This window comes from Mycteria americana, chromosome 2 (assembly GCF_035582795.1).
Source record: "Mycteria americana isolate JAX WOST 10 ecotype Jacksonville Zoo and Gardens chromosome 2, USCA_MyAme_1.0, whole genome shotgun sequence".
NCBI lineage: Eukaryota > Metazoa > Chordata > Aves > Ciconiiformes > Ciconiidae > Mycteria > Mycteria americana.
This window is the reverse complement of record NC_134366.1, coordinates 23,006,648-23,029,459: the sequence shown is the minus strand read 5'-3', so window position 1 is coordinate 23,029,459 and position 22,812 is coordinate 23,006,648. Positions and strand designations below refer to the sequence as shown.

Below are 22,812 nucleotides of genomic sequence, written 5' to 3'. Positions count from 1 at the left end.
TATCTTTTTAATACGGCCCCAGTTCTGGGCTGTTGCACATTTTTCCTGTTTTGGGTAAGTCATGATGAGCTTTCCTTAATGAGAAATCTTTGCTTCCCTCCAGCTTTCCTTTTCTATCATTTAAAGGATGCCACAACTAACGTTTGGATTGGGATGAATGATATCAACCAAGAGTCCACATTTCTTTGGACAGATGGAAGCACCGTTTCCTACACCAACTGGATTAATGGTGCACCAGAACAGAAACAAAGCTACTTTGACTATTATGACTTTGAAGGATTGACAGACATCACTGTGGAGGTACAGGAAATTTAAGTAACCTGTGTATCTTAGGCAGCTAGATGATTTTCCTAAAAGGGAAGTTACAGCAGCAATAACAAGATGCTGAAACAAATCCTTTTGTAAGCAGAACGGGCCTTAGCAAATCACCTGATAGCAATTCCAAATACGCCAAAAATGTTTGGCAGAGGTTCTGAAAAAGAGGGACCTTGTCCTTTCCATCTGACCTATTGCAAAATACCAGTTCTGTAAAACAAGCCTGGAGAGGCATATATTACATCAGGTCCCCCACAAACTGCATTACCACAAACATTAAAGTTGCAACACCAAAAATAGAAAAGTTATGATAAACCAAAATTAAGGTTGTTGGTGCAACATTCATTTGTCTATGTATATGTCCCATTCCCGGCTAATGTGCTCCCACACTGCTTTACTAGTTTCTGACGGTACAAAAGGATATCTTCAATAAAAGGGCTATTTCTCTGCTGAAATTCAATCTCTTTTCCAAAGGAGGTAAACACGTAGTTTCTGAGGAAATGATAGGCAGCTAGTCACCAGAGATTTTTAACATCTACCATCAGTCAACTTGCTTATGACTAAAACTTGTTTAAATCAGCATAAGAGAGAAACTCAGATGAAATGTTGAAAGACGGTCATGGCCAGTCTTGAAATCAGGGGAGCCATGAAGGAAATCTTGAAGCAATTAAACATAAGGAAGTAAAGGGAAAATTTGGTTCTTACTAAAGACATCTGACAGTGATAACTTGATAATGACTACAAACCACTGGTAAAGAGTACCTGCTTTCTGCAAGACAGTCTGTTTCAGTTAAGATAAATCCAGACTAGTGCTTTTAATAATAGTTCTTGTATTATTTTTCTCATTGATGGAAATGTTTTGAAGCAATTCTACATAATGGTAAATCAGAACTGAGAAGACATATATAGGTACCCTAGTAATTTCTATAGTCATTAAAGGATTCTTAATAAAACTTGTAAGATTATTTTTTATACACCTTTCTTTCAGACTTTGACTGGCATCAGTGGAAGCCTGGTTCAAATTTAAGGGGTCACTAATAAATACCAGGTCAAGCTGTTTGGCAGAAACCTAGGAAATTTGGACTAATTACATAGGTGCTCAATGAGCATCTCTCCTCTCCTCTCCTCTCCTCTCCTCTCCTCTCCTCTCCTCTCCTCTCCTCTCCTCTCCTCTCCTCTCCTCTCCTCTCCTCTCCTCTCCTCTCCTCTCCTCTCCTCTCCTCTCCTCTCCTCCCCTTTCTCTGCCATCAGGCTTGCACTAGGAGTATAGGAGCTTCAGCTCACCACCTCCTGATTGCCTTTTGTAATGGCTGTGTGTCTTCCCCTCTCCTTCAGACAGATTGTGTCTTCATCATGAAGTCAGATGGGAAATGGAGAGATGATAGCTGTGACAATGAGAGAGGCTATATATGCCAGATGAATTCACGTGAGTTCTGTTTAACCCAGTCTCCTAAATAGAAAAAGTATCTCAGTTAGATAAGCTGAATATATAAACTGATGTGATTTCTTTCAGCTTTGAGTCTCATTCTGAGTCTCTCAGGCTTTCAGAGCTCCACCAGTCTTAAGGCTGTACTGTTTTTAAAGTACAATTTGTTCCACAGAAACTGCTGGAGAGGAACCACTATCTTAATTGGGGTTTTGTACCTAAATCATGAACAATACTAGAGAATAATTAATGGAAATGGATTTATCTCAGTGAAAGATGAGGTTTCTAGGCATCCTCTTTAAGTGCAGTGTAAAACCATGCTCTTGCAGAGATCTCCCCATACTCCTGGCTGTCTCTGAGCAGAGCATTTAATCCTCTCTTAACATTTCTGCTGAATGCCATATGAAGTCTATTAAAATGTACAGCCTCTTGGCTGTGTCTTTATTGTAGAAGAATATTGATTTTTTTTTTTTTTACACCAAAATGAGTAATGAATGTTGACTCTCCTGCTGTAGAACTGTAATGATGCAAATCCCTGCTGCCCAGCCATATAATGGGAATAGAGAAGGCAAAACACAGGTAACAAAAAAGTTTTGCCTCACCTTTATTACAGCATTAGTAAAAACTATTCCCCCCCACTTCAAACAGCTCCTGCAGCCTGTTCACTCTCAGCATAGCTAACTTGCTTGTAAGAACCCCCTCTCCCTGCACAGCAAACATATAGTTTTAGGGAGGCGTTTTTAGTTTGCTTAATCCCAATTACAGCTCTTCTGAATACATTTACATTCTCAAGGGTGGAAATATACACTGCCTGACTCAAATGTGCAGGCAATGTTCAGGCAGCCCTTACAGACAGGCTAATGACTTTGAGTCAACAGCGAGTGGGGATCAATTAACATCAAGTATCAAAGTCTCAGGTTGTGACAACAGGGTACAACAGTAAATGCCTTAAACGTCTTGCCCTAAGTCCTCTCCACCAGTGATCTGAAATAGGTGTATACTCAGACACCTAGATTTAGTCAAAATATCTTAAAGCACAGGAAGTCAAATATCCAATTTATGAGTCTTAGTCCGCACTAGTCAGGCCTCTAGCAAGTATACTCTCTACTTCAGGGCATCCAGGATTTCACTCTGCTTTTTACATTAACAAATTTGGTTCATGTTTTACAACAAGTTTGTTTTGGGCTTGTGTGGTTTGGTTTTGAGTTTTGGGGTTTGGGTTGGTTTTTTTTTTTTTTCATTAACAAATTGTTCATGAGCTTAAATAAAGATTTTGACTTATTGTTAATACTGGACCTTTTGACTTATTTTTTAATAGCTTCCATGCTAGACATGAGTGGTATGTTGTAAATTCATACATTCAGTTTTTCCTCCATAGTTACCACGCAGTCTGAAGTCCCAACAACAAATCCACCCTCTGGCTTTGCCCGTTATGGTGACAGTAGCTATTCGGTTATCTCATCTGAAATGCAATGGGAAGAGGCCAGAAAAAATTGTCAAGACAAATCTGCAGAACTTGCCAGCATTTCAGATGCCTACATCCATTCATTCCTTTGGATCCAGATGTTGAAATATGGAAAACCCGTATGGATCGGTCTTAACAGCAACATGGTAAGCGCTGGACAGATGAGAGGTGCAGGTGCTTGGTGAGCTCTTCTCTTTACAGACCTGCTGGATGCCCAATTTCTAACAGTGCTGAAACAACTGTACTCTGAATGGCTTTACTATGTATGTGCATAGATTTCTAGTGGTCATGTCAGAGTTACTAAAAGGCTTTCATGCACCAAATGGAGTCAAGAGTCACAGAAGAAGTTACGCAGGAAGCAATAGATGAAAGTAGAACGCTCTAGAAATGGTAAAAGAAATAAAGGTGCAGACTGAGAGTCACAAGCCAGGATGTGCAGCTATCATGAAGCAACCATTAGCCGTTCAGAAAGTCTAACTCCCTGCTATATAAAGGACTACTTATAACTATTATTATATTAATAAAAGTTTTTATGAGTATTAGAGAGACATTTTAAGATTATTTTGATTGTTTAATGCCAAGTAATCTTTACTCACCAAATAGCTCCCAGTTTTAATTTAAATAAAGCAGAGCAGAGGGGACGAATTTTCTGTAATTGCTTCTCTTGATACGGGATTTACTAAATGACCTAAGATGGACTCATCTGAGTTTCTTGCCATGTTGTAGAAGTTTGTGTTACTTCACAAAAACCCTCCCAAAAGCAATGCACTGTTGAACACTGTTCATACGTAGTTCTTCTGTAACTCAGAGCACTCAGTGACACTGCTTAGAACAGTGAATGCTGTTTAAAAAAACAGAGCAGCACAGGGCTTTTTTTTTTTTTTTTAAATCTCAAGTAGACATAGGACACTATATTTATGTACCAGAGCTTTTTATGTAAAAAAACTCTGTTACCAGAACTTCTTTGTTTTCAGACTGGCAGCTATTACAAATGGACCGATAACTGGAAAACCAGGTACACGAAATGGGCAGCAGGGGAACCAAAGGAGAAAAATGCTTGTGTCTACCTAGATCTTGATGGTACTTGGAAAACAGCATCCTGCAATGAAAGCTACTTTTCAGTTTGTAAGACATCAGACGGTAAGTAAATGCATGTAATAATTTTAAAGACACATTCCTAACTCCATTAGTCTGCCTAATCCTAGAGATTTTGCTCGGGCTTGGGCTAAAACCCTCAGAGGAGTATGGTTCAGGATGCCGTCTACCTCCCTGCAGAATCTGAAGGTTTGCTATTGCATGATATATGAATTCAAGCACATAAAAGCCTCTTGTGCAAACAGATACGGCTGCACTGCTTTCATGGTAGTCGTAACTGTTTGCATAAGATGAAGCTCTATCTTCAAAGTATTTTGCTCTTTCTGAGGTGTGAGCATAAATCACACTTGAGATTGTGTGTGATATAAGTAAGTGCTGGGAACATGCACTGACTGCGCGGACTGCAGCAACTGGATAAGTTCACACACAGGTGTCACTGAGCCAAAATACAGGCAAGAGTTTCACTCCCATTCGCTATTGCTAGAGCTAAAGCAGTTCTGATGTAGGTGTAAGAGCCTTGGGAATGTGAACGATACTTTAGCTCTTTGTAGAGGTATGGGGAGGCATGTTTGCTTGTAGATTTTGTAGAATTGTTTCGTTTTCCCTCCTTGAGGTTTTAAGGCTACATAATATAGTCTGTTCCTGATGTGAGATTCAAGATAGATTTTGCCACTTGAAGGTGGCTTCCAGTTAAACTTTCCAGCCATACATTTGGTCTGCATATGCAGTGCAAGAACCGCAGACCGATGGAAGTGAACTGGAGTTGCACACACGATCAGAAATGGAGACTAATTTGGCAGCGGCATGCTCCACTGATGGCTCCTTTGTATAAAGTGACAACATACAAAGACCAGGCAGCCTAACAACATGGGACTGTGGGATCAATGATCCATTAGCCTACGACAGCTTTCTGTGTTGTGAGAATGCAAATTTGAGATCTATATCATCCCTCAGCGTTTGCTTTCCTCACAGTACTGCCAAAGCAGGCAGTTAGATGCTGCAGGATGTGATGTTTCCTTGTCCTAAGAAATGTGATTGGAGAAATAAGGTGTTTCACACTCTTGACTGCTTGGCTCTCCCTGCTGTCTGAGCTGAGGGCCTGTAGGAATAGTCAGGAGTAGAAGTCCAGATAGTTAAAGCCGGGTAAGAGAAATCCCGCACTATTTACACACATATCCTACCTAACAGGTTACTCATAATACAATACCAATTTCATATCATATGGTTACTTTAGCTATAGCTCCTACTGACCCTGCTCAGCTGCCCGGAGACTGCCCCGAAGCACCTGAACTCCGAGCTTGGATCCCTTACCGCGGCCACTGCTACTACCTCGAAGCATCAGCTGGGACAAGCTGGGCACTGGCCTCCCTCGAGTGTGCTCGGTTAGGTGAGAGCCTTCATTACCAACTGAGGAGTTTTGTATGAAAGTTTATACAAAACTCACATAAAAATATAAAAACATTGATTAAAAAAAAATTAGAAATACTTTGTTTACCTACCAAGCTATTCTAAATCTGGCATGATGAAAATAAACTGACACAAGCGACTTTGTGCAGCCTTCTGTCCTCCCAGGGGCTGCAGCCTCCCCAGGCATAGAGTTCCTCATCAGCTCCTGGCTTCTGGGGCACCATCCTGGGGGCGGCGGTGGGGGGGCCATGGCCACTAAGCACCTCCAGGGCTCTGTCCTCCACAAGAAGCAATGGGGAAGCCAACAGAGTAGCATGCATAATACTTTCAAAAGTTATTGTTTGTATAGACTTAAAAGAGGAGGTCATTCCAGTAGTTGCTCATGTAGGTTATGGTTATTTGCTTGCTAATGCCTTTCAGGTGCTGCCTTGGTTTCGGTAGAAAACATGGATGAATCTGACTTTCTGATCCATACAATACAACCACTTGGAAATAAAATAGGAGGCTTCTGGATAGGACTTTACCGAAATGTAGATGGTAATGTCTTACTTTCAATATTTAATTGAAAAATGCTTTGCTAATATGAGAAAATTGAGGATAACTGTATCTTTACAAAAAAATGATGTGGTCTTCTGCTGAAAAATAGGTTACTATTACATTTTTGAAGTCATTTGCTGAGCTAAGGAGTTAAAATATCCATGAGATACATTTTACATTTTTTTTGTTCTGTATGTTGCTCTTAAGGCCAGTGGTTGTGGCTAGATAATGCTGTACTGGACTTTGTCAACTGGGAGGAGAAAGAGTCTGGTGTGGAGCATCACTGCGTCGAAATGACTGCACCATCCGGTTATTGGGACGACACTGATTGCTCTTCTGAAAAAGGATTTATCTGCAAAAAACCCAAAGGTAAGTCCTTAGTGATTCCGCCCTTACTGACGGAGCAGATCTGTTTACTAGTAACTGTTACAGCCCTCCACCACATGTCTGGAAGTAATTTCTGACAGTTTTGTTTGGCACATCCCACTTTTTTAAACATTTGTAGTTGCCTGTTTTTGCAGACTGTGAGCTCTTCACGTCACTGTCTGCATTTGCATGGGAATATGGTAACGTGCTGTATGCACCCCAGGTTGAGAACGAGACTTTCAGAAAACTTTTGAATACCTAACACACACATTGGTATGGCACTTGTGCAAACTTACCACTTTTCCAGGAACTAAGTATCGTAACAGTTATTATACCCTGCAAGGAGGAATTACTGTGAATTATCAAGCTTTCTCTTCAAGCTTGTTACACTCAAAAACTATGTTACTGCCGAACATCAAAAAATGGCTTCATTGGACCTGATTCAACAACCTTTAAGTCAGTAATGCCTCAGGGTTACTAAAAGGCCGGCTGTTTGTGTTGCAATAATAATATAAGGAGTGCTTCCCTATTAAATGAAAACTTCAAGTCATTCCAGAAGCTGTCTTACCAGCATTTCTGGAAAATTTCACGTAGTACTGTATATGCCAGACTAACGTTTCAGAGGTAAAAAACCACATGTAGTATTCCCAAGGGGAGATGCAAATGACATAATTGTCTGAAAGAAAGCGCTATCATTCCATTCGCTTAAGTTAGGTGTTAAAATCAATCTTACTTAAAAAATGGTAGGTTGCCATCTTTAGACCTTTGTACTTTCTTTTGTAGTAGCTGTGAGATCGCGTTTAATTTTCCAGCTTTTGCATTATGCATTGTCCCCAGTAAATCATGGGGAACATCTCTGTCCTATGCTGAAAACATAATTTCCAGTGTAAAAAAAATTTAAGATTCCTTTATTTGGATGAAAAGTTGAAAGGACGTGATTTCAATAGTAAGGATCGCAAGGCACAGTAGTTCTCAGAAAAATAATTGAAAATTTGGGGTTAGCTTTTAATCATTTTGCAAATGTAGTCTTTAATTAAACAAACTGAAATGTAACCAAGAAAGAGTCTTCTCCCCTGCACTGTTAATTTCCGTGCTTAAATCAGCACATGCCCATGGCAGTAAATCAGTTAATCCCCATTAAAGATTAACTAAGAACATCCAAATTATATTCCATCCCATATAGTACTAAAATAATAAGGAAGCACTAAAATCCATCCATTGAATCATAAGATGCCCTCATATGTAACTATTTCCTGCCTTAATAGGGGATACTGTTGCTTTGTAGCTATTCATTTTACATTCTGTTCTGCTTTCACTTCATTTTACGTTTTGCCTTTATAACTTCCTCTCTGGGTAGCAAGTGTGTTTTCAACCTGTAATGTAAAATAGCAAAGAGGAGAAATATTTTCATGATAATTTAGGGACTCTTGATTCAGAATAGTTTTTCTTACTTTATAAGAACATCCAGTATGTTTAATTCTTCTTCTTTTCTGAGTGTCAAACATTTTTTGCACCTCGTCAACAAAAAAAGATTTTACACAGGTCTTTTCTTTTTCCCTGTCTCTCTCTTATGCATAGGCAAATGGGAAGATTACAGCCTTGATTCAGAGGGCATTTTCTAGGGAAGACACTTAAGAATCTTAAACTTAATTGTAACAGCAGAATCCTGCTGGACATGCAGAGCTTCCTAAAATGTGCTATGTGAAATTAATCTCCAGAGTTGTACATCGTGTTCTTAGTAAATTGAAATTAATATTTCAGGAAAAACGTGAAAAGGTATTTTTGAGTGAACGTAGAAAAGAGTCAGTATTTGAACGTTGGTAGATATAAAAACAATATAAAGTTTTAAATGGATGAATATTATAGTTTGGTAATGTTTAGGAAGGTAAAACCTTAGGAATGTATTTTTTGCCTCACTTATGTTGCCTTTTATAACAGACATATATGTTATTAATGCAATGATAATACTTCAGGGGGTTTTGTTCCTGTATAATTTTAGCAAAACAGTCAAACTTATGAATTCTAATGAAGTGTCATATGATTTCTCTCTGATATTCACTGAAGTTGAGCCAAGTGGGAGTCCTCTACAGCAAAAAGGTAAAAGCTTTCATAAGAAAATTAACAAAAATCTAAATACAAGCACTTAAAATGAGTTTTCCCAAGTCACCCCCTTTTAGAGAACAAGTCCTGCTGACGGTTACTGGGATGCATGGTTGTAAATCACTCAGGGTAATCCCACGGTGCCTTTTACATGCACACGAGTCTCACGTGTTCTTGGTCGACTGGACTGCTGCAGGGCTAACCCTGAGCTGACAAGCTCAGCATTGACCCAGCTTGTGACTAACTGTGAGAACAGGCACAGAGAGCTTTAAGGAGGCTGTCAAAACCCATGTAGGTGTACACACAAATTTCTTCCATAGGTATTATTGTAAATAATGTAACATAAAAATATTGTAAAACTAATTTCCAAATAATTAGCATCCCGATCCATATCTAAAGCATGCATTTTCATTAAATTCTTACAAGCATCGATTACATGCATTGTATTTCACTGTAATCCAGATCCACTAAAACCATGTTAGCTTTAGCAACAGAGACCTGGCTACTGATCAGCAACAATTCAGGGCTCAGATTTACACTGAACAGACTCCAAGTTCAGGCAGGAGAGAACATCTCCTCCATGTTTTTCATGTTGTATGTGGAATAAAAAATTACTAAGGTTTCTCACAGTTATATGCATTCATTTCAGGAAAGGAAGAGAATGAAGAGACTCACCCACCTGTTCATGTCTCCATTTGGCCACTCGTTTTCTTGGCTATTCTCACTCTTCTTGGAGCTGGCATGTCAGTCTATTTCTACAAGAGAAAAAGACAAAACCAACTATCAACAGATTTTGGCAATGAAACACTTCTAAAATGATGTGTCGGTGACTGAAGAATTGGTGAGAATGGGTCCTGTGGCATGTACCAATTCAGAGGAGCAAGTTACTTGCTGAAATTAAAGGATGTATCTGTTAAAAGTCTCTAGTGAGGCTATCTGTAATCTAAAATTAAATCCCTTTTCTCTGCACTAGCAGACTCTTGTATCATGCGTATTTTACAAGATCAGAATTACGGATTGGTGTTACAGTTTTGTAAGAGTTAAGATGATATTCTCAAGTGCCTTAGCAAAACCACTAGTGTAAACAACTTGTCAAGAACAAATAAATGTACTGAAAAGGACTATAAAAGTCAGCTAGGGAGAATGAATGTGCAATAAAGTGTGATTACTGTTTAGAACTGTATTCCCATGACTTCGTGGACACTGCAGAGAACTCAAAAAATAAAATCTGCCCCACTCTGTTGCAACCTTGAACTTGTTTTGCCCCAAAAACTTCACTCCATCAGACCAGCACTTTTATGGTTCCTTATAGCTGTATCCTATTACACTTATAAAATGGTGCTTCATATACTTATCTAGATAACTTTGGGATAGAAAACCTTGCCATTTTCATTTTCTGCCGTGGAAAATACAGTTCACACCAGCAAAGGATATTAAGTTCAGGTGTAGGTTTTGGTCTTTTTTCGATCTGATAATATGATTGTTAACTGTAACATGTTCACTAACATGAATTAAAATATTCTCACCTTTGCATTCTTCCTTCTTTTTGTTAATGCTTTGAAATAACTAAAGTTATTAGTATAATTTTCAGCTTCAGACTTCCCTGTGAAGTGAGAAGAAAGGGGAAGGGAGATACAATAACTCTTTTGTCGAGAACAAGGAGGGCTTCTCTGCCCGCCACTTTGAATTCAGCTTGAATAAGCACCAACTTGCCATTTTTAAATGCGAGAAAAAGGAACTGAAAACTAAGGAATGTAGCAGATGATGCTGTACTAGGACTCTGCAAGAAGACTAAATTTAAGATGTTAGAAAAACAGTGGAAAGTAGTATAAAATAGCATGCAGGTGAGCTGCAAATATAATTTCGACACAAAACACTTCATGGGGAAGAGTGCTTAGCAGATAGCCCCAGCAAACAGCCTGCCTTCCCCAGGCTGCACAGGGTCTACTGAGCAAGCTGGAAAGTTAAAAGAAATAATAACAAAAAGCAATGAAGTTTCTTTCCTAGGCGCCGGACTTCTGTTTTCTTGGCGTAAATACCATCAAGAATTTAGCACACTGGTGAGAACAGGTTATTGCACAAGTGAAATGCAGCACCCAGGACACTGACCCCAGAAAGTCTGTAACCAGCATCAAGCTGGTTGGCCATGTGAAAGGGGCAGCTCTGAAGTTCTCAAGTCTTCTTTTAGCCTACCCCAGTGTCTGCACTAATCTACCCCCCATCACTCTGCAGCCGTGGGGAGCTGAATCCTTACAAGCATCCATTTACACAACAGAGGGACTAAAGCCCAGTTTGGACCGGAGGGTGGCTGGCACTTCGTGAGGCAGAGGAGGGAACTAGGCAGGAATTATGTCCTCCAGGTATTTTCCCTTGGGATCCCCTCTGTGGGAGCCATTTCATTTTGTGATTTCAGATGTATCCGAAATACGGTTTCACTCAGTAAACTCAGTTTCTGTTTCTCTCCCACCCCATAGCTGTCTGTGGCACCACTCAGCTTTACGACTTTGGGCTGCTCTTGCAAGCCTTGCTCATGCTAAGCTCTCCCTGAATGTCACCTGCAAATAGAATAGTTATTATTAAACAATTTATTCAATCCTGACTTTTACTGAAATCCAGCCATTTTTTTCCTGAAAATGTTTTTCTCTCTTAGTACTTTCTAGCAGTCAAGTTTAGCCAGTTCTTGCAATAATTTTCCCTAACACCTTATAAATAAAAGCAAAGATAGTTGCTCCTTGTATGACACCTTCTGTTCAGCGTCTATATATATGTCACTACTGACTATTTCACTTCTTGATTTTTCAATTTCGTTATCACAGCTTCTTTTAATTTCACTGATGTAAATAAACAGAAGGAACAGTAAGACTTGTCTACATGTGAATATTTGCCAGCACAGCTTTGCAGCATAGTTGTACAAGAATTGCCATGCCAATAAGCCTTCAGATGAGCACTTTGCTCACAGATGAAAAGGACCTTTTCCAATTTAGCTTATGTTTGGCTTTGTCCTTGAACACCCTCATTAGGAATTTCTGAGACAGATGAACACATCCTTTTGCTTGATAAAAGTATTCCAGGCAAAATTTTCCCTCCTGTTACAGGGAAGCCTATAGCATTGAACTGAGGAGGAATTAGGTATAGCGGGAGTGAAAGGGTTAACAAGGTCGAAGTACTAAGGGCCCAGGTTCAAGTAATGAAAAGCACTGATAATTACAATCAACTGAGTTACAGCTGAGGTGAATTAGCTCCGTGTTTTAGCCAGGCACAGTGTGTGCCCTGGCTGCAGTGGAGCATCCCCTGCCTTGCTGCTGTCTGGGGTGTGGCTGGCTCATTAAGCTTTGGAGTGGGACAGAGCAGGAGCTCTTGGTGGTGAGTTCCCAGAGACCTGAGGGTGACCAGGAAAGGTTAGTGAGAGGCTGAGCAGGGTCTGGGAAGCACACATACAGCATCAGAAAGAGGGTCTTCGATTTACCCCTTGATCGGAGTCTGTGCATCAATCCGCCGCATTGAACGTCTTCACTTCTTTCAGATCTTCGACAAGTAGTTATAAACAGTCCAGCCTCAAACTGCGATCAAAGCAAGCAGTGTAACAGGGCAGAAAAAAAAGCAATTTTAGCCCTCAAAGTGAGCAATAATTCATAATGCACTGAATACTGCAGATCCTGTGAAATTTGCTCTAGATATGTACAGCTGTGACATTATAGCGATGTACTGAACCACTGCGGTTTTGTCACCCTTTATTTCTGAGCTGCAAGGGTTAAAGCAGAGATTGAGTTTTTAATAATGATATTTCACTACAGGGTCTTGTCACCAATTCTCAAGTTGCTTTTTTAGTGGTCTATCCTGTGTAGCACGCCAACAGCTGACCCATATATAATACTAGCAAAGTCCCAGAAAAAGACAAATGTCACCACCTCTAGTTACAAGGATGGAGACTTCAGTTTTGGCAGTGACTCGCTCTTCAAAGAGAGCAGTGTTCGCTATGTGCACTCTAGTTATTTCAAAATACCATGTGACAGGATATTTCCTTATTTAAAGTACAGAGCTTTATCCATCAACCCTTTGACACAGAGAAGGACCCGTTACTATGCTCACTCAGAAGGATTTTATACACTGCCAATCTTATAGTCCAGCTTTTGGTATAGGAATGAAAAGCAAGTTACATTTGCTATGAGTTTCTCCAGGTTCCTTGTTTTTCTTTCCCTTGTGCATGGTTCATTACAGTCACTGGGTAAGTTTCCTATTGGTTTTGTGTTAAACTAGATATGAAAGTGCTTTTCCTTGGGCAGCTTTACAGTTTTAATGCATAGACTGATTATTTCGTATTTGTTATCAGATTTGATACATGATCTAAAGAGTATGTTGGGTATTATCCTGGCAGTTCTTGATTCACAGAATAAAAGAGGGGAGATGTAGGGATGTTGGGGGGGAATGGAGGTAATAAGAGCAGGATCTTTAAACTGGAATTTCTTTCTGTGGAAATATTAAACCAGATGGCACTATACGGGAGGGCGATGAGAGATGAAGAAGCATGGAGCTCTTTCCATTTACCCTCCCGATCACGCCCATGGTGCAGTGAGCAGTCAAGGGGTTTTAGAGCCATGTTTTCATGATAGTTGTGCAAGTTTCTCTTTCTGCTCCAAGACATGAGGTATAAGAAGGAAGAACTGGCTCCTCCCCTCCAGCCTAATGAAATTAGAAGAATAGTTCTAGTCTGAAGATGTATATCACTCATTGGGTATAGCTAGAGAGAGAAACGATAAAGCAGTCATGTATGTAGAACTGAACAGATGAATGTGTTTGCATGAATGTGAGATTCGGAGCATATATCAGAAATTTCAGGATAAACGAATGCTCCTGTAATACCGTGATAGTTTAAAAGAGGAAGCATTGCTAACCTTAAAGAATCTGAATTGAGGGTGACTCTGCAAGACCTCTCCAAGTGCAGAAATGTGCAACTGAAACCTAAAATTTTGACTGTGTAAATGTGCTCATGACAACCTGATCTTCTCTCTGGTCAGCTATCCTTTTCCTTTAAACAATTAATGAAAAGATGGAGTGATAAAGTGAACCTATTGAGCCGTACAGAATACAACAATGCAGTGAACTCATCGTTGTCTGAGATCTACTTGTGGTTTTTCTGTCTTCAGGAACCACAATTTATCAGCAACTTAGCATCACAGAATTTGACTTTCCTACAAGGTATATATATCAAACTCCAAACACAGTATTTAAAACCCAAATTTTACTAAAACGACATTTTATTTAAAATCTCTAGCTACACAAGGGGGAAAAATGATAAAAAATAATTTAAAAAAAGATGGTGTGACCTCTCAATTGAGATAGATAGATATACTGATAGATAGATCAATTACTAGGAAGTCAGATTTATGATTTTATTATTATTTTCATATGTCCTCTTAACCCTTTCTTCCCCCTAGATACCTTTACATTACGAGGAAACGCTAATGGACAGCCATGTGTGTTCCCGTTCAAATATGAAGGCAAACAGTACAATGAGTGCACAGATGCTGGTAGGTCAGATGGCTGGCTCTGGTGTGCGACAACTGCAGACTTTGATGCCGATAAACTGTATGGATTTTGCCCACTAATAAGTAAGTCCTGCGTTTTATTTATTAACTTGTCATGCAAGGTTGTTGAGAAAACCATCTATTGAGCTACCAGGTTCTTTACCAGCTACCAGCTGCACACCCTCGTGACAAACCTTGTCAGAGTAGCCCAAATGAAAATCATCTGACTGGGCATTAGCCCCAGTAGCCAAGTGCTGCCTCTCTAGGCAGTGGAGAGGAAGAGGTGCCTCCAGAGTGTGGTTCAGCCCAGCCAGGTTCTGACTCGCCTGCTGGAGGTGACTGTTTCTCTTTGTGGACCAGGGAGGTGAGGAGGCTCTTTGAGATCTCATTTTATGTGACTTAAGTGCATGGCATGACCAGCATGAATTTAGACTGATATCTTCCCTTCGAAAAATTCCCACTGCTCTTTAATCCTCAGGCATGCCCTGTAGGACAATTCTCACTTAAACTGCTATATGCTGTTTTTTCCCCTTAACATCCATTTCCTGTCTTGTTCTTGTCTCCTATTGCCAGCCTACACAAAAATGCTGCTGCTAAAATTGTCCTCCTCTGCCATCTTTGTACTGTCTTCTGCAGCAGACTTATGTCTGGATCCCTCCACCTCAGGACACAAACTGTTTCACTTTTCTCACCAACTGCCTTCCCAATAACACAACAGTTTCACAAGGTTTTGTGAACTGTTCTGCAACCAAAGACTGCAGCCGATCTGTACATTGGTGCTACACAGACTGGTTTTATACCTCCTCGGGCTGCCAAGGGCCAGGTTCTGCCGTTTTTTAAAAAGCTGCTTCTCTTGAAGAGGAGCTAAGGAGTTCCTGCCCCACGGGAACGAAGAGCCTCCAGGGCCATAGTTCACCTACACGCTTAGTCAGTCTCCTCTGACTTCACCCTGGAATCTCTTTATTCAATCAACAGATATGTCTGGTTTACCTAGTACTACATTTTGTGTAAAAGAAAATTTAAAAGCAAATATTGGAAACCCATTCACTCCCTTCTAAAAACTTAGAAATTTAAAATAATTATTTTAATTAAAAAAAAATACACTTTGCTTTTGTTAATTGATGCCTAATCCGATTTCAATTTTTCTGATGCTTTAAAATTGATGATAGCATACAGTTAATGATGTGCATTTGTAGAGATTTTGCATCATTACATACTTCATTTGTTTTTAGTTGGTGCACTGTCAATCCTGTAACAGCAGCGCTCTATGTCACATCTTCTTCCAGATGACACAGAAAGATTTTGGACACAAGATGTTTCAACTGGCATTCGCTATCAGATAAACTCAGAATCAGACCTAACATGGCATCAAGCAAGGAAAAGCTGTCAGCAGCAAAATGCAGAACTATTAAGCATCACAGAGATTCATGAGCAAGCATACATAGGAGGTAAAATGATAGAGAACAAGACCTTAAAACATGCTACCCCAGAGCTTTAGACGATAAAGTTGGCTGCCTTGTCTTCTGCCTCAGCGAAGAAGACAGGGTGTCAGGGGTGGTCCAGCAGCCGCCAAAAGGGAGATGGTCTGAACTGCCCTTCCACTAGCTAGTGGGTTTTTATGAAGGGTTGGTGCCAAATCTCTATAGGGGGGAAATGGCCCCATCCCACCTTTGTGCTCCAGGTGGGAGCTACGGCATCGTCTGCAGCCTGTCCCGGGGGAGGGTTTTCTCTGCTTGTCTTTGTGCCAGTGCACTCATTCCTGAGCAGGACTACGGTCTGGTCCTCAAATTTACCTTTTTCCTCTGTGTTTCAAGGATTATTAATGTTTCAGGGAGAACATATGATGATGGCTAGATTGGTCCTAATAGGGGTACATTTGCATACATAAACTCCAAATAACTCCAGTGGATTCCAGATACAAGTATCATGGTATCAGTTTGGTTATAAATGCTGCGAAGGAGGCTTTGAAACCACTCGCATAGAAAAAAATCTGGAAGCAACTGATTGGCACACTGTCTTTGTCTTTTTGATGTGTTTACTCCATGAAATCTGTTACAGAAACATTTTAGCACAATCCCCTAATGAAAAGAAGGTATTTTTTACATCTTTTATGTTGTAATGAAACAAAATGAGAGAAGTAAACTCTTAAGTACTGAAATGAGATGTTCATTTGCCCTTTTAACTACTGAGATCTCTGCTAAATCAATATTTATTCACTTACATATTTTACATTTTCAATCTGTGCACCTCAGTAATGCGGAAAGTACTAGTTTTGGCCTGGTTTAAACTAAGAAATACAAATTTCTTACTTTTGACTTTATTTCTTTTAGATGAACTTGCTAAGAATGAGAACAGGGAGATAAAACAGGCTTTTTTTTCTAATTTAGATCTAACTAAAAAATTCAGTTTTGCATTCTGGATTGGATTGAACACTTTGAATTTCAACAGTGGATGGCAATGGGCTGGGGGCAGCCCTTTCAGATATTTAAACTGGGCTCCAGGTAAGAACTGTATTTTTTAATCTTTGAATGGATTCTGATAAGACACCAACTAATAAAAACTGCCCTAGCTACTTTTATTTCAGGAAAGCCCATTCTGATTTACAATAGCTGAAAATCTAGATCTTTATTTTAAGAATTACACTTCCAAATTACAAAGTTCACTGTGAATATCAGCTATAGCAAGTTCTTTTATTTTCTTATATAAGCAAAGAGCTTGTTTATGAAAGCAGAGTATCATTTGGAGTGATATATAACCCTACAGACCAGAGATCAGAATTTTTCCATAACATGTTGCCCAAGAGTATAAATATAAATCAAATCTTCCACAAGTAGCAAAATATTTAGAAAATAATGGCACTACGTTGTCTGGAGAAATTCTAAATATTATTGAGAGGCTTACAGAGCCATCTCATAATTCCTTAGCAGTTTATGCAAAATTGCACTGGGCCATCTCAGGGAAGGGAGGCAGGGCTGGGTTTGTGGTGGTCCTCACACGCGGGGAGTTCTTCTGTTTGCTTGTTGGTTTTTTGGTCCCGTGTTTTCTCTGCGCCATAAGTATTTCAAGCCATCTCCTGTTTTGGAAAAGTTACAAGGTGGTAAAGGAATAATTAAACTCTAAGTTTTCAAAAATTCTGCATGAGGCAATTTCTTTTGCTGCCTGCAGAGGTTTTTACACACTGCAACAGAGAAGAGAAAAGCTGTTTTATAGGAAAGTAGAATTGTGAAATTCTTGAGGTATACTGGTGGGATGGTATAATTTAAAACTGAATATTTTTAAAGTTTGGAAGCTTTTGACACAGCATAACTGTCTAGCTTCAGCTGTTCTGTCTGTGAGAACTAGGATATCAGGAAAAGAACCAGAAATTTGCCAGTACTATCCTGACACAAAGCCAATGGAGGGTCATTACATCGCTCTCAAAGCACAGGCTAAAAGCAGCATCCTATAAACCACAACCCCAGTTATCCTATGGGAGAGGGCTTCTTCATGTTAAGCATCGAAGAAATCAGAATAAGTTGATGTTTCTACTGATAATATGGTGGTTTTGTTAATCTTTTTATTTATTTTTGTTGTGGGATTCTGTTTTCTCTCGTACTCAAAGGAAGTCCTTTCCTGCTCCCTGGGAAAATCTGTGGAGTGATGAATCCCAGAAAGAATGCTAAATGGGAAAACCAAGCATGTAACCAGAGACTCGGCTACATTTGTAAAAAGAGAAACTTCCGTTCAAAGTCTGACATTATACCCAAAGGTAGGTTAGTGAAATAAAAAGATTTTTCTTTGACTTCTAGAAAGAGCAATCTGTAAAGATCTGCAAATGATAAAAGGTATGCAACACTATTTTTCAACCAAGATGTTAGAAACCTCTGAAAAACACAGCTATACATGCACACGCAGACTTTTAGATATTGCTTTTCTCCTCCCATTGTGTATTAACCATTCTTAGGAGGATATTATTATTTTGTTCCATCACTCTATCATTCATTCTCGCAAGACAGATAAAAGCTGCTCTGTCATGGTAACCGGTGCCAGCAATCAAATTTGCATAAATACAGTAGAAATTTTATGCTTCTCATTTTCTTCTCATTTGCTTCAAATGAGCAATTGCAGTTACGCTAATATTAATGCAAAAAAATCCTCCTCTGATGACAACAGTATGCAACGCATTGGGTTCATACGAGCAGAGCAGGAGGAGCAGCAGTATTCATCCGTATTCATCAGTATTCAGCATTCACACAGGCTGCCTTTCATCCCTGGGGCAGCCCAGCCTGAGGTGGGCTCATGGCACAACGTGGCTGTGACCATGCCACACGCAGGAGGGATCTGCTGGAGGCTGTCGTCTGGGAATGTTATAAAAGCTACTTTTAAAGAAGCAGTTATATTAAAGAAAGTAGAGAAATAATTTCAGTGAATCTTTATTCCCCTATTAACCTTAAAAAGAAATACAGGACTCCATTTTTAAAGCAAACTTAAGGTAAGCTTTTAAAGATATTTAGAAATCTAAGTAATAAAAAAGTCACTGAGTTAATATGAAAACTACCAACTCTGCACTAATTTACACTGTTTACTGACCTGCAGTTCCCAAAGAGTTACTTCACACTCTTCCGTATCTGAAAATTATGTGTCTTTGCAAGAAGACATTGAACAGGAGACAGAGCCTAACGTCAGCCACCGCGTGCAGCACGGGAGACCATGACACACTGACCGAACTGCTCTGGGGGCAAAGGGGAGAGGCTGACGTCTGCTTTGGCCTCTCTTGCCTCCCAGAGCATTATTTCAAATTGCATTTCTGACACAACGTGGGCATTTTTCAATGATTCTCTGCTAAGGGGACATCATTCTATTTGCATATTTAGCATACTGTGCCTTAATATTTGTTTTTCATTTGAATGTATTTGCATCTCTAACTACAGCTTTATGTTTATTCATATAGTCCCAATTTTGTAAAAAGTGCTTGGGAGACCTCATTCTAGTGTCCTTTATTTTCCTCTTTTACAAAATTGCTCTGAAAAATTGTGCTTTGATTTTAGAGGAATTGAGACCTATTAAGTGCCCAGACGGCTGGTGGCCATACGCAGGCCACTGCTACAGCATTCAACGGGAACCCAAAATATGGAAAGATGCTCTGACTTCATGTAAGGGGCAAGACGGAGATTTGGCAAGTGTCCACAACATTGCTGAATACAGCTTTCTAGTGTCACAGCTTGGTTACAGTGAGTATATATGTAGGCCTGTATTGTGTTTGCCCCATCTGTAACATAAAAGCCGGGCTTCATATTAAATATTAATGCTTTCTCTGAAATGTCACAAGTGGAAGGCTGAATCTAACTTATGGTGCTCTTTTATGCTGTTGCTGTTGCATAAACATAGAAGTATATTTATATTTATCAAGAAATATCTATATTGTAAAACATTATAAAGCAGGAAAAGAAAAAAAATGGTATTCCTAACAGAGGCACATAAAGATCTCTAAAAATTGCACTTTTGGCACCTTTATTCTCTGTTCAATATCTTCAGAACTGAGCTCCCAACCTAGAAGAAATGTAATTTCTTCCTGCACTTAAAACCTCTTGCTGAGGTTAACGTCTTGCTATATCTCCTTCTAAGAAAACACTATCTTTTAACTTCTGATTTTCCCTGGATCTGTAGCAACCAGTCCTGACACTTGCTGCACGTGCTGGACTTGGTGAACACCCCTGACAGGCCATTACAAGCCCTCCAATGCTTCCCCATTAAGGAGATGTGTTGGCAGATGGCTTCATGGCGTGGGCTCAGTACGATTTCCTGACAGGTGGGACACTCACAGCCACTGGCTGTCCTACCCTCCATGCCGGGGGCCATTTTGCTGTTCTAAGATACTCAGAAAGTTTGCAAAAATCTTATGTCAGCCATAAAGAGCCCTGTGTTTATTAAACTCAGGATTTCTGGATAGGATCTGAGGCCTTTTCAGCACAGACCAAGACCATCTCTTACTGCATATCTGAGAGGAAACCAGCATTTTTGTTAAAGCAGGAAGACCACGTCTCACGTACCACATTCCAAATGTATCAGTCCCTGTTTGTTCACTGTATTGCATAGCAGACCATAAGCAAACTTATTTCTTTTCATGCTTCAGAGCCAACAGAAGAGCTATGGCTGGGTCTGAACGACCTGAAGGCTCACTTCTATTTCGAGTGGAGTGACGGGACTCCTGTGACGTTCACCAAATGGCAGCGCAGGCATCCTACCTACACAAGTGGTCTGGAGGACTGCGTTGTTATGAAGGGGCAGGTATAACCATGCAGTCATTTTATAGCAATGCAAACTAATAACTACATCAGTCTGAAATCACTTGCCTTTATATAGTTATTCAGGAGTCATTCTATATCTTAGCTTAAAATAGTTTTCCCCATAAATTTGGCATCAACCAGAAGAGAAGTTCAGAGGACAGGAGAGATCAGAAATAGAGAGGAAGCATTCTTCTAGTGCTACCTTTTGAGATTTCTTATCTGGTGAAAAGTCTAATCCAGAACTTTTACATTAGATTCATTTTCTTGGCTGCAGCAATGAAAAAAGTTATAGCTCTGGGAGAGGAATGCGGATCAACTAGTAAATACGTTGTGTGGTTACCATAGATGCTATTTGCATATCTCATTTTCCAATCCGATAGACCATTATGTCCCTCAACGCCACTTCATTGAGACATGGCATTGAGGCACGGAGACCTGGCACTAGGGCAAGCTTCTTCAGCTGTGATATAAAGAGAGCACTAACACCTACCTGCCAAATACCTAACATAAAATCCTATAGTATTTCTTCTGACTGCTTGACTCACAAACTTTATTTTCTTGCAAGACATGGTTGTTTGACACGTACATGCATGTGCATTGCACACACATACACACACAAAAAATGTCATGAATTTTAAAAGAAACAAATTCAAAATGCTGTTATGAAAGAAATGGTGTTATTGAAAGAACTGTTATATCACAGAATAGTATTGATGTTTGCAGTATTAGCCATCAATGGAATTGATCCTAAACCAGATTTTATGTGGGAAAAAAGCTCCTATTTAAATTTTATTTTTTACATAAATCCTTTTTTAAAAGAAATCAGAAGTTTTCAGAGTCTTCTCCTTGATGGATAAAATAGTTAGGTTTACTGCAAGACACTCAGGTGTGCATTATTTCAGTTTCACTGATCTTTTTTCCAGAAGTGTAGTGAAAATATCCTGCTCTAAATGCAGCTCCATTAGCCCCAAATGAAATGTATCTTTACAAACCCTCCCATTAAATAGATAGTTATGACAGCAAGTAATGCTGAGACTTCAAGATGTTATTTATTTCCTTCTTTCATCTCAAAACAGCATCAAATGGACCTTAAACCAATGCTGACAGATCTGTCTTTTTTTTTTTTTTTAATAAATCTCCAGCAATGATCCTACAGCCTTCCTAGGTAACATATTTCAGTGGGCCTTGTAGTGAAGAAAGAGGAAAACACTAGTTTTCTTACGTTTATGAATGCCCCTTTTTTTACATTCGTTTCTTCTCCCTGCTATTCTAGGATGGATACTGGGCAACCGATGTTTGTGATAAGCAACTTGGTTACATCTGTAAAAAGAAGCCTTCATCACAATCCTCTGAAAAAGAGACGATCGAGGACCCAGGCTGCCAGAAAGTAAATGCTCTCTCATAAATTAATTATGTTGGGAAAAATGAACGGGAATTCGTTTACTGGTTCTTGCTTCTTTTAGAGTCTTTGTGTTTGTATCTTCTAGAAAATCTATCCTTGAGGAAACCTAGTCTTTTCCTACTAGCAATTTACTAACGTATGTGCATTTTTCACTTTTGCTCTGAAAATACTCAAGAAAGTCATGTTTCATTTACAAGTACATGAATACTGCCTTTCCCTCCGCTCCCAGATGAGCCACCCTGTGATAAAATTACATCTATCTTTTAAATCATAATTTCACCACTATTCTCTCTGTTTATGCTCTTAGCCTAACAATACATGTAAAATTACCAAAAGCCACTTTGTCTCTTCTCTCAGATCTGCTGTCTGTTTAAAGTCTTTATAAAGTCCTTACTATATAAGAACAATAAAAGAAAGAAAACAATTTCAAACCAGAAAAGGATCAGCTTTTCTGTACCGTGTTCCTACTGATGGACTACTTGGTTGGCTTTTGAGTGACATCAGCAGGTTATTTTTTTCCAAACAAGTAATTTTTCCAGAACTGACCTTCTCAGAAAATCAGTATATCTATATTGGTCAGCATAGATCTCTCTAAGAGCAGGGAGGAGCAGGGGTGTTTACTGATATTCCTCCTTTCTGCCTTCCCCACCATCAAGCGCTGACTGGATTCCTCTTGGCTGAGCAAGTCTCCTCACCCATTGCACTTAGGAATGGCAGGGGCAGCTGCGGGGAGCTGTGCTTGTATGTGAATTCATTTCCATACTGCAATATTTTTGTACTTCATTATGTCAGATCCCGCAGGTCTGGAAGGCTGGAGCTGCAGCTCCCCCCGAATGAATCGCAGCTCGTTATGGTGCAGTTTGCATAATCCCAGCCTTACAGAGCCCTGCAAAGCAATAGCAAATAGC

At 39.6% G+C, this 22,812-nt stretch overlaps 2 protein-coding genes across 2 annotated transcripts in view; both read left to right on the top strand.

The window, feature by feature from the left end:
• Positions 1–9,608, top strand: part of LOC142405366 (macrophage mannose receptor 1-like) — a 34,698-nt gene extending 25,090 nt beyond the window's left edge. Inside the window, exons 22-30 of the mRNA XM_075492695.1 lie at positions 104–300; positions 1,651–1,741; positions 3,120–3,352; positions 4,181–4,346; positions 5,536–5,688; positions 6,129–6,245; positions 6,453–6,614; positions 8,676–8,708; positions 9,361–9,608. Coding sequence (XP_075348810.1) covers positions 104–300; positions 1,651–1,741; positions 3,120–3,352; positions 4,181–4,346; positions 5,536–5,688; positions 6,129–6,245; positions 6,453–6,614; positions 8,676–8,708; positions 9,361–9,530 — 1,322 coding nt within the window. The 3' untranslated portion in view covers positions 9,531–9,608. The remainder of the gene's footprint in view (positions 1–103; positions 301–1,650; positions 1,742–3,119; positions 3,353–4,180; positions 4,347–5,535; positions 5,689–6,128; positions 6,246–6,452; positions 6,615–8,675; positions 8,709–9,360) is intronic.
• A 3,267-nt stretch (positions 9,609–12,875) lies between these two features.
• LOC142405367 (macrophage mannose receptor 1-like) overlaps positions 12,876–22,812 on the top strand; it is a 34,885-nt gene continuing 24,948 nt past the window's right edge. The window contains exons 1-7 of the mRNA XM_075492696.1: positions 12,876–12,936; positions 15,523–15,684; positions 16,624–16,737; positions 17,838–17,984; positions 19,264–19,446; positions 20,349–20,503; positions 21,776–21,889. Of these exons, the coding sequence (XP_075348811.1) occupies positions 12,876–12,936; positions 15,523–15,684; positions 16,624–16,737; positions 17,838–17,984; positions 19,264–19,446; positions 20,349–20,503; positions 21,776–21,889 (936 nt within the window). The remainder of the gene's footprint in view (positions 12,937–15,522; positions 15,685–16,623; positions 16,738–17,837; positions 17,985–19,263; positions 19,447–20,348; positions 20,504–21,775; positions 21,890–22,812) is intronic.